This window comes from Pelophylax lessonae (genome assembly GCF_965119305.1).
Source record: "Pelophylax lessonae genome assembly, chromosome: 13".
NCBI classification, from domain to species: Eukaryota; Metazoa; Chordata; class Amphibia; order Anura; family Ranidae; genus Pelophylax; species Pelophylax lessonae.
In genome coordinates this window covers 192,746,467-192,763,653 of record NC_138780.1, presented here as the reverse complement: position 1 = coordinate 192,763,653, position 17,187 = coordinate 192,746,467, and the positions used below count along the sequence as shown (strand labels likewise).

Sequence of the window (17,187 nt, the reverse complement as noted above, 5' to 3'; positions counted from 1 at the left end):
GATGGAAACAGACTGCCTGTCCATTTCCTTCCAATCCAAATCGCCGGATGGATGGATGGAAAATAGGACCACCATCCGTCTGGTTTTTGTGGGAAGGATCGGATTGGATGGGTGGGTGTCAGCAGACATCCGCCACTCCATAGAGGAGACTGCAGGGTCCGATCAGGTCTGCCTGAAAAACTGACAGGCAGACCAGATGGAAAAGCCTGTGTGAAAGGACAGGGATACGAGAAGAAGAAGTAATACTGACCTGGTATAAGTCATACATAAACATCTGCCCCATCTTATATACAGGGATTGTAGCATATATAGCACAGTTTAATCCCAGCTTGCCCACGGCGTAGGGGAGCGCTCCGAGGTGTAGCGGATCTGGATGAGAAAGCAGCACAGCATCTATCTGATGTACATACCTAGGAGGAAAACAAAACAGAAATCCTAAGGGTTAACGCAAAGGTAGTTATCTCTCCGGTTCATTTGTTTATATCTCCCAAACAAGTATTCTTTATTGTATTTCATTTTTTTTTTTTCTTTTTAACCACTTTAAGACTGGAAGGATTTGCACCCTTAATGACCAGGCCCTATTTTGTGACTCGCCACTGTGTTATATAATTGCTTGGTCGTGCGACGCTGTACCCAAATAAAATTTCCCACAAACAGAGCTTTCTTTTGGTGGTATTTGATCACCTGTGCGATTTTTATTTTTTGCGCTATAAACAAAAAAGGAGCGACAATTCTGAAAAAAAAAAACAAAAAAACTTTTTCACATTCTGATATAGAACATTCCCCAGAAAAACAAATTTAAAAATCAAAATGTTAACATTTTAGGCCAATTTGTTTTCTGCTACATATTTTTGGTAAAAAAAAAAAAAAAAAAAATCAAAAAAAAAAATCGCAATAAGCGTATTTTGATTGGTTTGCGCAAAAGTTATCGCATCTACTAACTACGGGAAAGATTTATGTCATTTTTATTGTTTTTTTTTTTTTTACTATTAATGGCAGCGATCATCGATTTTTAGCGAGACTGCGACTTTGTGGAGGACAGATCGGACACCTAACTGACATTTATGACACTTTTGGGGGGGATCAGTGACATTACTACAGAATTCAGTGCTAAAAATATGCACTGTAAGAGCCCATTCAGACTAGCGCGACACGACTTTGGGGGGCGACCTGTGAAGTCGCGACTTCGGCGCGACTTGCAGAGACTTCACATAATGGAAGTCTATGCAAGTCGCTCCGAGGTCGCCCCAAAGTAGTACAGGACCCTTTTTCTAAGTCGGAGCGACTTGTGTCGCTCCTATTAGAACGGGTCCTGTGCTAATCTATGAACCGCGACCGAGCGCGACTTGTCAGGCTGACAAGTCGCGCTAATGTGAATGGGATCTTACTGTAATAATGACACTGGCAGGGAAGGGGTTAACACTGTGGGTGATCAAGGGGTTAAATGTGTACCTAGGGGCGTGTTTCTAACTGAATAGGGGCGTGGCTTGTGAAATGATCATAGAGACCTGTGATCCTATATAGAAGGATCACAGGAGCTCTGTGATCATTCCAGAGAGAAGAACGGACGTCTGTGTTTACACCAGCCGACCGTTGTTCTCTCTCAGCGGGGAGCGATCGTGGGTGTAAGGTGGCAATAGGAGCCGCCTGTCCTGTGCATCGGAGTCCCCACTGCCGAGTACGTTGGCCGAGTATGTCGGTTGGTCGGTCGCGCCCCCTAGCTGCAGGCGCCTGACCGACATATATCTACGTCGATTCACGCAGGAGAGGCTGCCTGCCACAGTATGACTGCAGCGGGCGGTCCTTAACCGGCTAAAAGAATTATAGCGCCATCATCCACATACAGAAATAGAAGGGAGAATGTAAATTAAACAACAGTGTGTGTTTAGTATGACTTTAAAGTTTACACCCGTGCTCTGTCTACTCTATCTAGTAATGATTAGGACAGAATCCCCGATCGGACACGTACTTTTTGATGGCTTCAATGATCTCCATAGAAAAATTTTCATCCCAGCCGCAGTCAAGCAGAAAGCGAAATTCATCCACCTGCAGCAAATAGCAGAGAGCCGACTCCTCCTGCGCTCCGGAGAGCGTCGTCAGCTTGATGATGGAGGTCATCCTGGCAGCTGCTGCAAATCTGAATAAGAAAACAAACATTGGTTTACTATTTCAATTTCAGGTACTTGTATAGCGCCGTCAATTTACACATTAGATTACCAAAAGTATTGGGACGCCTGCCTTTACATGCACCATGAACTTTAATGGCGTCACAGTCTTAAGGCCCGTACACACGTACCGATCGTCAGCGAACGATCGGCCGTCTTTTGTCCCTGGGCTGTCGGTGTCTGTTGAAAAGTGCAAAGACAGCACAAGAATTTTGTCCGCCGACTACAGCCGACTGCAGAAGTGATGTCATGTGATGGTTAACTTTCCCTGTGTTTTTTCTTTTCTGAGCATGCCCAGTCTTGCAAATCTGCTGTCTGTCGTCCGAATTCTGTACTGACTGGCGAACAATCGGCCGCTCTGGTGTCGGCATACAAAAATTTTAATGCTTGCAAGACAGACTCTTGTCGGCAGAATGTGCGCTGACGGCTGTCGGAGGCACCATACTAACAAGCGTACAATCGGCAGATCTTTCGTCCGCCGACGTTTTTATGCCGACGATCGGTACGTGTGTATGGGCCTTTAGTCTGTAGGGTTCAATATTGAGTTGGCCCACCCTTTGCAGCTATAACAGCTTCAACTCTTTTGGGAAGGCTGTCCACAAGGTTTAGGAGTGTGTCTATGGGCGAGTGCATTTGTGAGGTCAGGCACTGATGTTGGATGAGAAGGCCTGGCTCACAGTCTCTGCTCAAATTCATCCCAAAGGTGTTCTATCGGGTTGAGGTCAGGACTCTGTGCAGGCCAGTCAAGTTCCTCCACCCCAAACTCACTCGTCCATGTCTTTATGGACCTTGCTTTGTGCTCTGGTGCGCAGTCATGTTGGAACAGGAAGGGGCCATCCCCAAACTCCATGGATGAGTCAACGCCATAACCCCCCCTCCACCAAATGATTTGGACCAGTGCACAAAGCAAGGTCTTTAACCACTTAAGCCCCGGAGGATTTGGCTGCTAAACGACCAGGGGGTATTTTGCGATTCGGAACTGCGTGACTTTAACGGACAATTGCGCGGTCGTGCGACGCTGTACCTAAACTAATTTGGCGTCCTTTTTTTCCCACAAACAGAGCTTTCTTTTGGTGGTATTTGATCACGCGCTATAAACAAAAAAAGAGCGTCAATTTTGCAAAAATAGCAATATTTTTCACATTTTTTTATATGAAATTCCGCCCCAAAAAAATGTAAAAATCCAAATTTTTTAACATTTTCGGCCAATTTGTTTTATGCTACATATGTTTGGTAAAAAAAAAAAAAAAATTGCAAAAAGCGTATTTTGATTGGTTTGCGCAAAAGTTATCGCGTTTACTAACAAAGGGAAAGATTTTTGTCATTTTTGTTGGTTTTTTTTTTTAACGCGTAATGGCGGCGATCTGCGATTTTTTTGTGGGACTGCGACATTGCGGCGGACAGATCGGACCCTTGACTGACATTTTTGACACTTTTGGGGTTACCAGTGACATTACTACAGTAATCAGTGCTATACATATGCACTGTTACTGTAAAAATACACTGGTAGTGAAGGGGTTAACTTTATTTGGGAGGGAGGGGCTGTGTGTGTCCCTAGGGGCGTGCTTTCTACTGTGATTGGCTGTGGCTTGAGCTGTAAGGACACTGATCAACGGATCTACATAGTAGATCTGTTTGATCAGTGTCTTTACACCGAGGAGAATGACAGGCAGCTTGTTTACACAAGCTGCCTGACTTTCTCCCTCTCCCCCGCCGATCGCAGAGTGGCCGGCGGACATCGGGTCCGCCGGTCACACGCGCGATGGGGGTCCGTGACCCCCGCGGTGGCGCGCGCTCGCTCCCTAGACCCTCACAGGCAAGCGACGTAGACCTACGTTAGTTTGCCTGTGAGGGGCTGACCGCCGATGTAGATAGTCGTGCGGCGGTCGGCAAGTGGATAAAGACATGGATGAGCGAGTTTGGGGCGGAGGAGGAACTGTAGTCTCTTTTAAAGTCTGCAAATGATGTAACTTCCTTCACAGCTCTGATGATGGTGGGTGGAACTGAATACATCCAAATTAGCATTTAGTCTCGCCCAGTCACACCTACAGGAATCCAAACCTCCCAAGTCCCGCCTCACAGATCACAGCATTATTCAAGAAGAAAGCCCTTTCATATAATATACACAGCTTCTTCTGGATGCTGGCTGCGCTGCTGCTGGACAGGATGGAATGGATCACAATTAGAATTCAACCCTGCCCAGTGAGAACAGGGAAAAATCCCATCCTTCAGACCCTGTCCTCCCAGGGCCCAGCTCTCTATAAACTGATTTACATAGAAGGGCAACAAAAATAATTAGGGGGATGGAGGACATTGGCTATGAGGAAAGACTACAAGCACTGAACTTATTCTCTCTGGAGAAGAGAAGATTGAGGGGGGATATGATATCAATGTACAAATACTGTACTGGCGACCCTAGCATAAGGAACAAACTATTCAGAGAGAGGAGATACAATAAGACACGTGGTCTTCACTGTAAGAGTGGTAAGGATGTGGAATTCTCTTCCACAAGCAGTGGTATCAACAGGGAGCATCGATAGTTTCAAAAACTATTAGATGGGCACCTTAAAGACCACAACATAGAGGGGGTATACAATGTACAACATACAGGGGGTATCCAATGTACAACATACAGGGGGTATCCAATGTACAACATACAGGGGGTATCCAATGTACAACATACAGGGGGTATACAATGTACAACATACAGGGGGTATACAATGTACAACATACAGGGGGTATACAATGTACAACATACAGGAGGTATACAATGTACAACATACAGGAGGTATACAATGTACAACATACAGGGGGTATCCAATGTACAACATACAGGGGGTATCCAATGTACAACATACAGGGGGTATCCAATGTACAACATACAGGGGGTATACAATGTACAACATACAGGGGGTATACAATGTACAACATACAGGGGGTATACAATGTACAACATACAGGGGGTATACAATGTACAACATACAGGGGGTATACAATGTACAACATACAGGGGGTATCCAATGTACAACATACAGGGGGTATCCAATGTACAACATACAGGGATATCCAATGTACAACATACAGGTGTATCCAATGTACAACATACAGGGGTATACAATGTACAACATACAGGGGTATACAATGTACAACATACAGGGGTATACCATGTACAACATACAGGGGTATACAATGTACAACATACAGGGGTATACAATGTACAACATACAGGGGTATACAATGTACAACATACAGGGGTATACAATGTACAACATACAGGGGTATACAATGTACAACATACAGGGGTATACAATGTACAACATACAGGGGTATACAATGTACAACATACAGGGGTATACAATGTACAACATACAGGGGTATACAATGTACAACATACAGGGGTATACAATGTACAACATACAGGGGTATACAATGTACAACATACAGGGGTATACAATGTACAACATACAGGGGTATACAATGTACAACATACAGGGGTATACAATGTACAACATACAGGGGTATACAATGTACAACATACAGGGGTATACAATGTACGGTTAAAAGCAAACACACATCATAGGTTGAACTGGATGGACTGAGGTCTTTTTTCAACCTCACTAACTATGTAACTATGTAACATATGAAGGAAACGCCTTCATTATAACCCCCCACAGCCCTTCCTCTGTAGTAGTGATTGACCAATATTGTTTTTTCATTACCGATATTTTGGCCAATGCATATCGGTATCGGCCAATATTAGCTGATATTTTCCTACATTTAAAAAAATATATATATTTTTTTACTTTTAGCACACAACAGGTACTGTGGTGGAAGGATCTGGGGGTCTAAAAGACCCCAAACCCCTCCTCTGCACTTAAAAGCATTCAAAACTCCAAGTTTGGCTGTTCTGAATGCTGTCATTAATAATCTGGCGCCAGTACCAAAAAGTGATGTCATGACATCACTTCCGGGTTTTAGCCCGATCGGGTCTTCGGCGGCCGTGCAGGCCGGGTCTCTCGGTGGGATGGGAGACCCGGGCGAGCCGCAGAAGGCGGTGGGAGGGGACGTCCCCTCCCGCTCCTTGTAATGACAGCCGAGCGGCTTCTCAGCCGCATCTGTTGTCATTACAAGACAGCCAACCGTTGGCTTTGGACATCGTTACCGGGGTGATGCCTCTAGCTGCAGGGATCACTCCACTTTCTGAAATATCGGTAACCTCCGAGGCCGATTCCGATATATCGGGGAAAGTGCATATCGCGCCCCCCCGATAATCGGTCGATCCCTACTCTGTAGTATTGCAGGAAGCCATCACTCTTTGGCATGCTGCAAGACAGAAATGCCACAGGAGGAGGTGTGACACATTTACAGAAACAGTAACCCTAGTACCAACCCAAATCAACTCCCACACCTGGTACAAGTCACTCATAGAGCACAACACAGAATGACACCATCCCCCCCCCCCCCCCCCAAAAAAAAAAACAACATGTGTCATTTTTGATAGCGCATAACCATGGCAACGCACGCTGTGGTAGGGCGCACACTGGGAAGGTGTGAATGGGCCCCCAGGTGATCGAAACATAAAATCGGGGGACAAATGCAGAAATAAATCTACTGGGCGCCTCCTTTATTCCATCGCTGACCTCCCAGTGAAAATGCTGGCTGCCTGGCTGCTCCTCTGACCCCCCCACAACCAGCAGGAAGCCAGAACTTGTCATTTCAGGTGAAGCTGAATAATCAGCATGACAGGGCCCCCTTTAAATTGGTTGCCCTGGGCAACAGCGGCCTTGTCCCAGATGTGGAGGTTTTTATAGCAACTCCTGCCGGTTGCTATGGGTAACAACCACTTATTTTCGGTCTTCCACAGACAGAACCCGCATGGTGAGCCCTTAGCCGGTTACCTGACACAGCACTCCGGCCCTCAGCGCTCCCCGCTCACCCCATACACCGGCTTCACCGACCCTCCATCCGCTCTACTATCCGTCCTGCGCAGGACCGGAAACTGACCGGCACCGTTCAAATGTGAGGGGGGGGAGGCGGCTGATATCTAGGACAGAGGCGGTCTAGACCGACCCTGCCAGCTGTGTACCGGCACTGTACCGTCTTCTCTACAACAACACCCAGGAAAAACCCGGCAAGGCTTTCTCAGGAATCTGTATTCTGATTTTACTCCCCCCCTACCACAATGGCGGAATGGTATCGTCCAATATCTCTTCCGGGGTAGAGGGCGCGTCCAACTGTTCGCCGGAGAGTGGGGTTATTTCTTCGTTGTAGTGGTCACTACACCACTTTGGCCAGCTGTGTGCGGGTAATGTGTCACCAGTATCAGCTGCATTCTGGAGGGCCAGTAGTGTTACCTCAGTATTATCAAGAAAGAGGGGTTATTTTCTGATATGACCCCCCTAAATAGCAGAGTGGACTCTTCCAGTGTCCTCTGTAGACCTACAGCACACATTGGACTGTTCTCCGGTGAGGGGCGCTGTGTGTTCTGACAGCCGAGTGCCTGGCACCGAGACCCACAGGTATATGAGGGGGTTATATTTTATATCCTCCCAGCCGTGTGTACAGTGGACTCTTCCAGTGTCTAATACAGGCATGCTGGGACTGGGAAGGTTGTGGAGCATACTGGGAGCAGTGACTGGGGAGGCCGGGGGGAGTACTGCGAGCGGGGAGGCCAGGAGGAGTACTGGGAGCAGCGAGCGGGGAGGCCGGGGGGAGTACTGGGAGCAGTGAGTGTGGAGGCCGGGGGAGTACTGGGAGCAGTGAGCGTGGAGGCCGGGGGAGTACTGGGAGCAGTGAGCGTGGAGGCCGGGGGGAGTACTGGGAGCAGCGAGTGTGGAGGCCGGGGGGAGTACTGGGAGCAGCGAGTGTGGAGGCCGGGGGGAGTACTGGGAGCAGTGAGTGTGGAGGCCGGGGGAGTACTGGGAGCAGTGAGCGTGGAGGCCGGGGGGAGTACTGGGAGCAGCGAGTGTGGAGGCCGGGGGGAGTACTGGGAGCAGCGAGTGTGGAGGCCGGGGGGAGTACTGGGAGCAGCGAGTGTGGAGGCCGGGGGAGTACTGGGAGCAGTGACTGGGGAGGCCGGGGGCAGTACTGGGAGCAGCGAGTGTGGAGGCCGGGGGGAGTACTGGGAGCAGCAAGTGGGGAGGCAGGGGGGGAGTACTGGGAGCAGTGAGCGTGGAGGCCGGGGGGCAGTACTGGGAGCAGAAGGTGGGGAGGCCAGAGGGAAGTACTGGGAGCAGCGAGTGTGGAGGCCGGGGGAGTACTGGGAGCAGTGACTGGGGAGGCCGGGGGCAGTACTGGGAGCAGCGAGTGTGGAGGCCGGGGGGAGTACTGGGAGCAGCAAGTGGGGAGGCAGGGGGGGAGTACTGGGAGCAGTGAGCGTGGAGGCCGGGGGGCAGTACTGGGAGCAGAAGGTGGGGAGGCCAGAGGGAAGTACTGGGAGCAGCGAGTGTGGAGGCCGGGGGAGTACTGGGAGCAGTGACTGGGGAGGCCGGGGGCAGTACTGGGAGCAGCGAGTGTGGAGGCCGGGGGGAGTACTGGGAGCAGCAAGTGGGGAGGCAGGGGGGGAGTACTGGGAGCAGTGAGCGTGGAGGCCGGGGGGCAGTACTGGGAGCAGAAGGTGGGGAGGCCAGAGGGAAGTACTGGGAGCAGCGAGTGTGGAGGCCGGGGGAGTACTGGGAGCAGTGACTGGGGAGGCCGGGGGCAGTACTGGGAGCAGCGAGTGTGGAGGCCGGGGGGAGTACTGGGAGCAGCAAGTGGGGAGGCAGGGGGGGAGTACTGGGAGCAGTGAGCGTGGAGGCCGGGGGGCAGTACTGGGAGCAGAAGGTGGGGAGGCCAGAGGGAAGTACTGGGAGCAGCAAGTGTGGAGGCCGGGGGGAGTACTGGGAGCAGCGAGTGTGGAGGCCGGGGGGAGTACTGGGAGCAGCGAGTGTGGAGGCCGGGGGGAGTACTGGGAGCAGCAAGTGGGGAGGCAGGGGGGGAGTACTGGGAGCAGTGAGCGTGGAGGCCGGGGGGCAGTACTGGGAGCAGAAGGTGGGGAGGCCAGAGGGAAGTACTGGGAGCAGCAAGTGTGGAGGCCGGGGGGAGTACTGGGAGCAGTGAGTGTGGAGGCCGGGGGGAGTACTGGGAGCAGCAAGCGGGGAGGCCCGGGGGGAGTACTGTGAGCAGCGAGTGTGGAGGCCGGGGGGAGTACTGGGAGCAGCGAGTGTGGAGGCCGGGGGGAGTACTGGGAGCAGCGAGTGTGGAGGCCGGGGGGAGTACTGGGAGCAGCGAGCGTGGAGGCCGGGGGGAGTACTGGGAGCAGCGAGCGGGGAGGCCGGGGGGAGTACTGGGAGCAGCGAGTGTGGAGGCCGGGGGGAGTACTGGGAGCAGCGAGTGTGGAGGCCGGGGGGAGTACTGGGAGCAGTGAGTGTGGAGGCCGGGGGAGTACTGGGAGCAGTGAGCGTGGAGGCCGGGGGAGTACTGGGAGCAGTGAGCGTGGAGGCCGGGGGGAGTACTGGGAGCAGCGAGTGTGGAGGCCGGGGGGAGTACTGGGAGCAGCGAGTGTGGAGGCCGGGGGGAGTACTGGGAGCAGCGAGTGTGGAGGCCGGGGGAGTACTGGGAGCAGTGACTGGGGAGGCCGGGGGCAGTACTGGGAGCAGCGAGTGTGGAGGCCGGGGGGAGTACTGGGAGCAGCAAGTGGGGAGGCAGGGGGGGAGTACTAGGAGCAGTGAGCGTGGAGGCCGGGGGGCAGTACTGGGAGCAGAAGGTGGGGAGGCCAGAGGGAAGTACTGGGAGCAGCGAGTGTGGAGGCCGGGGGAGTACTGGGAGCAGTGACTGGGGAGGCCGGGGGCAGTACTGGGAGCAGCGAGTGTGGAGGCCGGGGGGAGTACTGGGAGCAGCAAGTGGGGAGGCAGGGGGGGAGTACTGGGAGCAGTGAGCGTGGAGGCCGGGGGGCAGTACTGGGAGCAGAAGGTGGGGAGGCCAGAGGGAAGTACTGGGAGCAGCGAGTGTGGAGGCCGGGGGAGTACTGGGAGCAGTGACTGGGGAGGCCGGGGGCAGTACTGGGAGCAGCGAGTGTGGAGGCCGGGGGGAGTACTGGGAGCAGCAAGTGGGGAGGCAGGGGGGGAGTACTGGGAGCAGTGAGCGTGGAGGCCGGGGGGCAGTACTGGGAGCAGAAGGTGGGGAGGCCAGAGGGAAGTACTGGGAGCAGCAAGTGTGGAGGCCGGGGGGAGTACTGGGAGCAGCGAGTGTGGAGGCCGGGGGGAGTACTGGGAGCAGCGAGTGTGGAGGCCGGGGGGAGTACTGGGAGCAGCAAGTGGGGAGGCAGGGGGGGAGTACTGGGAGCAGTGAGCGTGGAGGCCGGGGGGCAGTACTGGGAGCAGAAGGTGGGGAGGCCAGAGGGAAGTACTGGGAGCAGCAAGTGTGGAGGCCGGGGGGAGTACTGGGAGCAGTGAGTGTGGAGGCCGGGGGGAGTACTGGGAGCAGCAAGCGGGGAGGCCCGGGGGGAGTACTGTGAGCAGCGAGTGTGGAGGCCGGGGGGAGTACTGGGAGCAGCGAGTGTGGAGGTCGGGGGGAGTACTGGGAGCAGCGAGTGTGGAGGCCGGGGGGAGTACTGGGAGCAGCGAGCGTGGAGGCCGGGGGGAGTACTGGGAGCAGCGAGCGGGGAGGCCGGGGGGAGTACTGGGAGCAGCGAGTGTGGAGGCCGGGGGGAGTACTGGGAGCAGCGAGTGTGGAGGCCGGGGGGAGTACTGGGAGCAGTGAGTGTGGAGGCCGGGGGAGTACTGGGAGCAGTGAGCGTGGAGGCCGGGGGAGTACTGGGAGCAGTGAGCGTGGAGGCCGGGGGGAGTACTGGGAGCAGCGAGTGTGGAGGCCGGGGGGGAGTACTGGGAGCAGCGAGTGTGGAGGCCGGGGGGAGTACTGGGAGCAGCGAGTGTGGAGGCCGGGGGAGTACTGGGAGCAGTGACTGGGGAGGCCGGGGGCAGTACTGGGAGCAGCGAGTGTGGAGGCCGGGGGGAGTACTGGGAGCAGCAAGTGGGGAGGCAGGGGGGGAGTACTGGGAGCAGTGAGCGTGGAGGCCGGGGGGCAGTACTGGGAGCAGAAGGTGGGGAGGCCAGAGGGAAGTACTGGGAGCAGCGAGTGTGGAGGCCGGGGGAGTACTGGGAGCAGTGACTGGGGAGGCCGGGGGCAGTACTGGGAGCAGCGAGTGTGGAGGCCGGGGGGAGTACTGGGAGCAGCAAGTGGGGAGGCAGGGGGGGAGTACTGGGAGCAGTGAGCGTGGAGGCCGGGGGGCAGTACTGGGAGCAGAAGGTGGGGAGGCCAGAGGGAAGTACTGGGAGCAGCGAGTGTGGAGGCCGGGGGAGTACTGGGAGCAGTGACTGGGGAGGCCGGGGGCAGTACTGGGAGCAGCGAGTGTGGAGGCCGGGGGGAGTACTGGGAGCAGCAAGTGGGGAGGCAGGGGGGGAGTACTGGGAGCAGTGAGCGTGGAGGCCGGGGGGCAGTACTGGGAGCAGAAGGTGGGGAGGCCAGAGGGAAGTACTGGGAGCAGCAAGTGTGGAGGCCGGGGGGAGTACTGGGAGCAGTGAGTGTGGAGGCCGGGGGGAGTACTGGGAGCAGCAAGCGGGGAGGCCCGGGGGGAGTACTGTGAGCAGCGAGTGTGGAGGCCGGGGGGAGTACTGGGAGCAGCGAGTGTGGAGGCCGGGGGGAGTACTGGGAGCAGCGAGTGTGGAGGCCGGGGGGAGTACTGGGAGCAGCGAGCGTGGAGGCCGGGGGGAGTACTGGGAGCAGCGAGCGGGGAGGCCGGGGGGAGTACTGGGAGCAGCGAGCGGGGAGGCCGGGGGGAGTACTGGGAGCAGCGAGCGGGGAGGCCGGGGGGAGTACTGGGAGCAGCGAGTGTGGAGGCCGGGGGGAGTACTGGGAGCAGCGAGTGTGGAGGCCGGGGGGAGTACTGGGAGCAGCGAGCGGGGAGGGAGTACTGGGAGCAGTGAGTGGGGAGGCTGGGGGGAGTACTGTGAGCGGGGAGGCCAGGGGGGAGTACTGGGAGCAGCGAGCGGGGAGGGAGTACTGGGAGCAGTAAGTGGGGAGGCTGGGGGGAGTACTGCGAGCGGGGAGGCCAGGGGGGAGTACTGGGAGCAGTGAGCGTGGAGGCCGGGGGGAGTACTGGGAGCAGCGAGTGTGGAGGCTGGGGGAGTACTGGGAGCAACGAGTGTGGAGGCTGGGGGAGTACTGGGAGCAGCGAGTGTGGAGGCCGGGAGGAGTACTGGGAGCAGCGAGTGTGGAGGCCGGGAGGAGTACTGGGAGCAGCGAGCGGGGATTCCAGGGGGGGGAGTACTGGGAGCAGCGAGCGGGGATTCCAGGGGGGGGAGTACTGGGAGCAGCGAGCGGGGGGGGGGGGGGGGGGCGGAGTACTGGGAGCAGGGAGGCCAGGGGGGGGGGGCGGAGTACTGGGAGCAGGGAGGCCATGTCTGGAGAGATCTCCAGTAGAGGGTGGGACCTCCTACATTGACAGACATAAGACTCTCAGTATCTCGGGGAGACAAAGGAGATAACATAAACTGCACCTCAATCTTCAGGTCACCCCTAACATTTCCTCTTCTCTCTCTCTCAGGTATCATGAACTTTGTGACCTTTGTCCGGGAATTCTGGACCTTCTCCTTCCTGCCGGCTGGAATGCTGATTGGCTGGTACTTTGATAGGAGGAATACAGAGAAGCTGTCCACCTTCAGACATAAAAGCAAACTTTTCCAAGGGTGAGTGACTTTTCCTCCGATCGTTTTACTACTTTCCCTGCTTTCTGTCTCCTCGGTGTGGTTGACTCCTCATTCGTTGGACGAGTGAGGTGAGGCTGCTCTTCGCTCGCTGGAGAAATATGTTTTATCTCCATCAGCGAGGGAGTGACATCTTGCTCATCTGGTCAGTAACTTGTGGCACTGTGTTTTTTTAACTGGTAATGGCGGCAATCTGCCTTTTTTTTTTTTTTTTTTGCGGGACTGCGACATAGCGGCGGACAGATCGGACCCCTGACTGACACTTTTGGGGGGACCAGTGACATTACTACAGTAATCAGTGCTATAAATATGCACTGTTACTGTAAAAATGACACTGGCAGGGAAGGGGTTAACTTTTATTGGTGATCAAGGGGTTAATGCATGCCTGGTGCTTACTGACGTGTGTGGGGGGAGGGGATTGTGTGACACAGGGACAGATCGCATGTTGAGCTATGCTGAACACTGCAATATGTCACTCCTTGTCACTTAGGAGATCCGCCCACTCTGTTTACACAAGCGGGCGGATCTCCACACTCGATTCCCCGACGATCGGGGAAGAGCAGCGGTGATCACCGCCGCTCCTCCCTTGGCCCGACTCCCGTTGTGACTGAATACAGCGGGAGCGAACCTCCGGCGGTGCTCGTGCGCCGCCCGTTAGGGGAGGAGTCCAGCGACGTAGGTCTACGTCGCTGGACGATAACTAACCACTTTGCCGCAGTACGGTCAACGTGAGCGGTCGGCAAGTGGTTAAGGGTCCAACCTGAACAATAAAATATATTTTTCTATATTTAGTACCATGAATGACCACTCATAAAATTCATTAAGGCTATAAACATTTCTATAAAATCATATAAATGAGTTTACTCCAATATATGAAAAGTAAATAACCTATAAAAAAAAGAAAAAAAAAAAATATATATATATATATATATATATATATATATATATATATATATATATATGTGTATGTGTGTGTGTGTGTGTGTATATATATATATATATATATTGTGTGTGTGTGTGTGTGTGTGTGTGTATATATATATATATTATGTGTGTGTGTGTATGTAATATATATATGTGTGTATGTATGTATGTGTGTGTGTGTGTATATATATATATTAAGATGTATGAAAAATAAAAAATTATAATCGCCAAATGGCAGTTTCAGATCAAGCAGAAGCAGCTTCCTTGGCAGTAAAGGATAGGCAGGTTTAGTTCCCCTTTAAGGCTGTCAGCAGATCGGCCTCTACAAACTTTACACGGTGCCAAAAAATAAAGAGCAACTGAGCATGTGCAGAGCAGGGTGAGACAGTGAATTACTGGATTTTAAACAGTGTAGGCCTTTATGTATGTATGTATGTGTGTATATATATATATATATATATATATATATATATATATATATATATATATATATATATATATATATATATATATATATATATATATATATATATATATATATATATATATATATATATATATATATATATATTAAAAAAAATTATATATGTTTTACATAGCTATACCTGCAAAAAGGGGCCGGCCTGAAGTAATCTAGCAAGACTTCATTTTCTGGCTGAAGTTTCACTTCAAATTGCCACAAAATTCTGCTTGAAAAATAATTCCATTGGAAGGTGGAAATTGCTGTAGTAGGCACTGCTACTACAGTGATTGCCAATAGATTCCAGGGCCCATGCTGAGTGGCCGCCCTGCTGCTCAATGAACACAGGAGATCGCTTGCTCAGCACAGGCGCCATTCAGAGAACACTTTGCATCTTCTCTATGAATGGATGAGGGATGTGACATCACTGCCCTGCTTCTCCACTTTATACAATCAGAAAACACTTTACATTCATTGTTTCATAGTCCCCCCCCCCCCTTTTCCCTCACTTTTTCCCCCACCATTGTGCTTATTACATAGTAGTTGAGGTTGAATAAAGACAACAGTCCATCCAGTTAAACCAGTGTAGGTGTGTGTGGACGAATTAATTTCCCATACCCCTGAATGTTTTGATCTTGGAGATGTATGTCCAAGAGTCTTTGAAAATTAGCCATACTCCCCCCCCCCCCCCCCCCCGCAGTTACCTCCATTTGTGGTAGAGAATCCCACAATCTTGTAGCCCTTACTGTAAAAAAAAAAAAAAAACCCTTGCGTAGCCTGAGGTTAAATCTCTTCTCCTCTAATCGCATTGAATGGCCTCGTGTTCTCTTGCACTCCTTGCGACTGAGTAGTTTTTTTTTTTCAATGCTGAGATCACTGTTGAGGTATTCATAAATTGCTATCGTGTCCCCTCTCAGGCGTCTCTTCTCTAGGGAGAATAAATCGAGCGATTGTAAACGCTCTTCATAACTTCGGTCCTCCAATCCCCTAATTGGCTTAGTTGCCCTTCTCTGGACTCTTTCCAGTTCCAGTACATCTGATCTTTAAAGATAAAATTCTGATTCCAGGTACAGCTTTTTTGCATAGTTGCAGTACATTGGTTTAGCTTGGACCAGTGAAGTAATAAATCTATCATACCTGGCTGATCCCTGTGGAAGCAGAGAATTGCTGTAGTAGTCATCACTACTACAGTGATCCTCCCTGTCTTCTGGGGTCCTATGCTGTGCAAGTGCCTTGCTGCGTAGTAACCACTCAGCATGGGCGCCATTCAGAGAACGCCGTGTATTTTTTACCCAATAAATACCAGACATTCTCTGATTGGATGAGGTGGAGATTGTGACATCACTGCTCTGCTCCTCCACCTCATCCAATCAGAGACCACTTAGCTGCATTTATTGAAAAGAATTGCAAAGCGTACTGTAAATGGTGTCTTTGCCAAGCAAGAGACCTTCTGTGTTCAGCTGTCTCAGCCAACGAGGGAGAGTCAAGACAGCCGAGTCTCTCGTGCAACATTGCTGGATCAAGATGGGACTCGGGTAAGTTTTAGAGGGGTTGCAACCACTTCAAAGCAAATATGTGCTTTGTGCTTGAAGGAAAATAAATACATCACTATAAAACTTTTTTTTTTTTATATAGTTGTTAGTTTGATATAAAAAAAAAAATGATTTACAATTGATAACAGTGTTTTATTTTTTTCTCTCTGAAGGGAGCTTGAGCCAACAAAAGAGTCATAGAGATGAACAGAGAGATGGACGTCTGTGAAGGTCTACAGTGCAGCCCAATGTGCGATTTTCCTGTATAAAGTGTGTAATATGGAACCAGCTCTTATCTCTTATATATAATAAATATGATTTGAATTGTAATTTCTTCAGTTTTTATTTCCTGCTGAAAAGTCTATAAGATGGTAAATAATTAAAAAAATAAATAAAGTAAAATATTTAACAATTGTGATGTCACTATGAACAGTAAGCGCCGGTTCACATTTGTGCGATGCGGGAATGCTGCGAATATACAGCGTGTTCCCGCATCGCATCCGCACCCCTGGCAGTTCACACTGCCATATGCGATACGCAGGGGGTGTCAATTAAAAGTTAAAGCGGTAGTATCCCGCTTTTTTACACTTTTACCTACAGGTAAGCCTATAATAAGGCTTACCTGTAGGTACAATTAATATCTCCTAAACCGGCACGGTTTAGGAGATATTTGCGGCACATGCGTTCTGAAGGTCCGGGGGGACCTTCAGTTTTGCTTGCCGGAAAATGTGACTTCATCGCGGCTCCGGCCAATCACAGCGCCGGAGCCGCCGAACCCAGAAGAGACGGCGAGGGATCATGGCAGCGCCCGCAGCGATGTCCGTGGGTCCGTGTCGGGGCTTCGTTCTAAGGTAAGTAATACATAATGAGCTAGTATGCGATGCATACTAGCTCATTATGCCTTTTGTCTTGCAGGTTTTTTTTTTTTACGTTTTTGGGTTTACAACCACTTTAACGACACCCCCAGATCAGATCGCATATCGCAGTGCGATCTGCAAGTTCGCACAGAATCAGATTGCACTAGTATGAACCACCATGCGATCCGATTCTGCTGTGGATAAAAAAAAGGTCCTGTGCGTGTTTTAGTGCGATTGCGGTGCGAATTCAGCCGTACAAACTGTATGGCTGAAATTTGCACCGCACATGAGATCGCATGTAATTTTAGGAGCAGTGCGCCCCGTATTACATGCGATCTCTGTGATCACACTAATGGGAAGCAGCACTAAAGCCAAAGAAATGCCGCTCTGAGTGACCGACTCTCACGCGTTGTGAACAGGAACCCCCAGGGTGCTGCACAGCTCATCAGTGAGATCAGAGAGATGCAAAAATCCGGAATATTGCTGCACTTCTTGGTAACTTCTTTA

At 51.8% G+C, this 17,187-nt stretch overlaps 2 protein-coding genes across 2 annotated transcripts in view; one reads left to right on the top strand and one right to left on the bottom strand.

Moving 5' to 3' along the window:
* CPSF2 (cleavage and polyadenylation specific factor 2) overlaps window positions 1–7,168 on the bottom strand; it is a 35,973-nt gene extending 28,805 nt beyond the window's left edge. The window contains exons 1-3 of the mRNA XM_082242874.1: window positions 7,064–7,168; window positions 1,970–2,137; window positions 251–410 (exon numbers count right to left, since the gene is read on the bottom strand). Coding sequence (XP_082099000.1) covers window positions 251–410; window positions 1,970–2,118 — 309 coding nt within the window. The 5' untranslated portion in view covers window positions 2,119–2,137; window positions 7,064–7,168. The remainder of the gene's footprint in view (window positions 1–250; window positions 411–1,969; window positions 2,138–7,063) is intronic.
* A 372-nt stretch (window positions 7,169–7,540) lies between these two features.
* On the top strand, window positions 7,541–12,893 carry NDUFB1 (NADH:ubiquinone oxidoreductase subunit B1; the record flags this gene model as incomplete). The annotated part of the gene is made up of 2 exons (XM_082242769.1): window positions 7,541–7,631; window positions 12,748–12,893. The coding sequence occupies exons 1-2, from the start codon at window positions 7,556–7,558 to the stop codon at window positions 12,891–12,893; spliced, it is 222 nt and encodes a 73-aa protein (XP_082098895.1). The 5' UTR covers window positions 7,541–7,555.
* Between the last annotated feature and the right edge of the window lie 4,294 nt (window positions 12,894–17,187).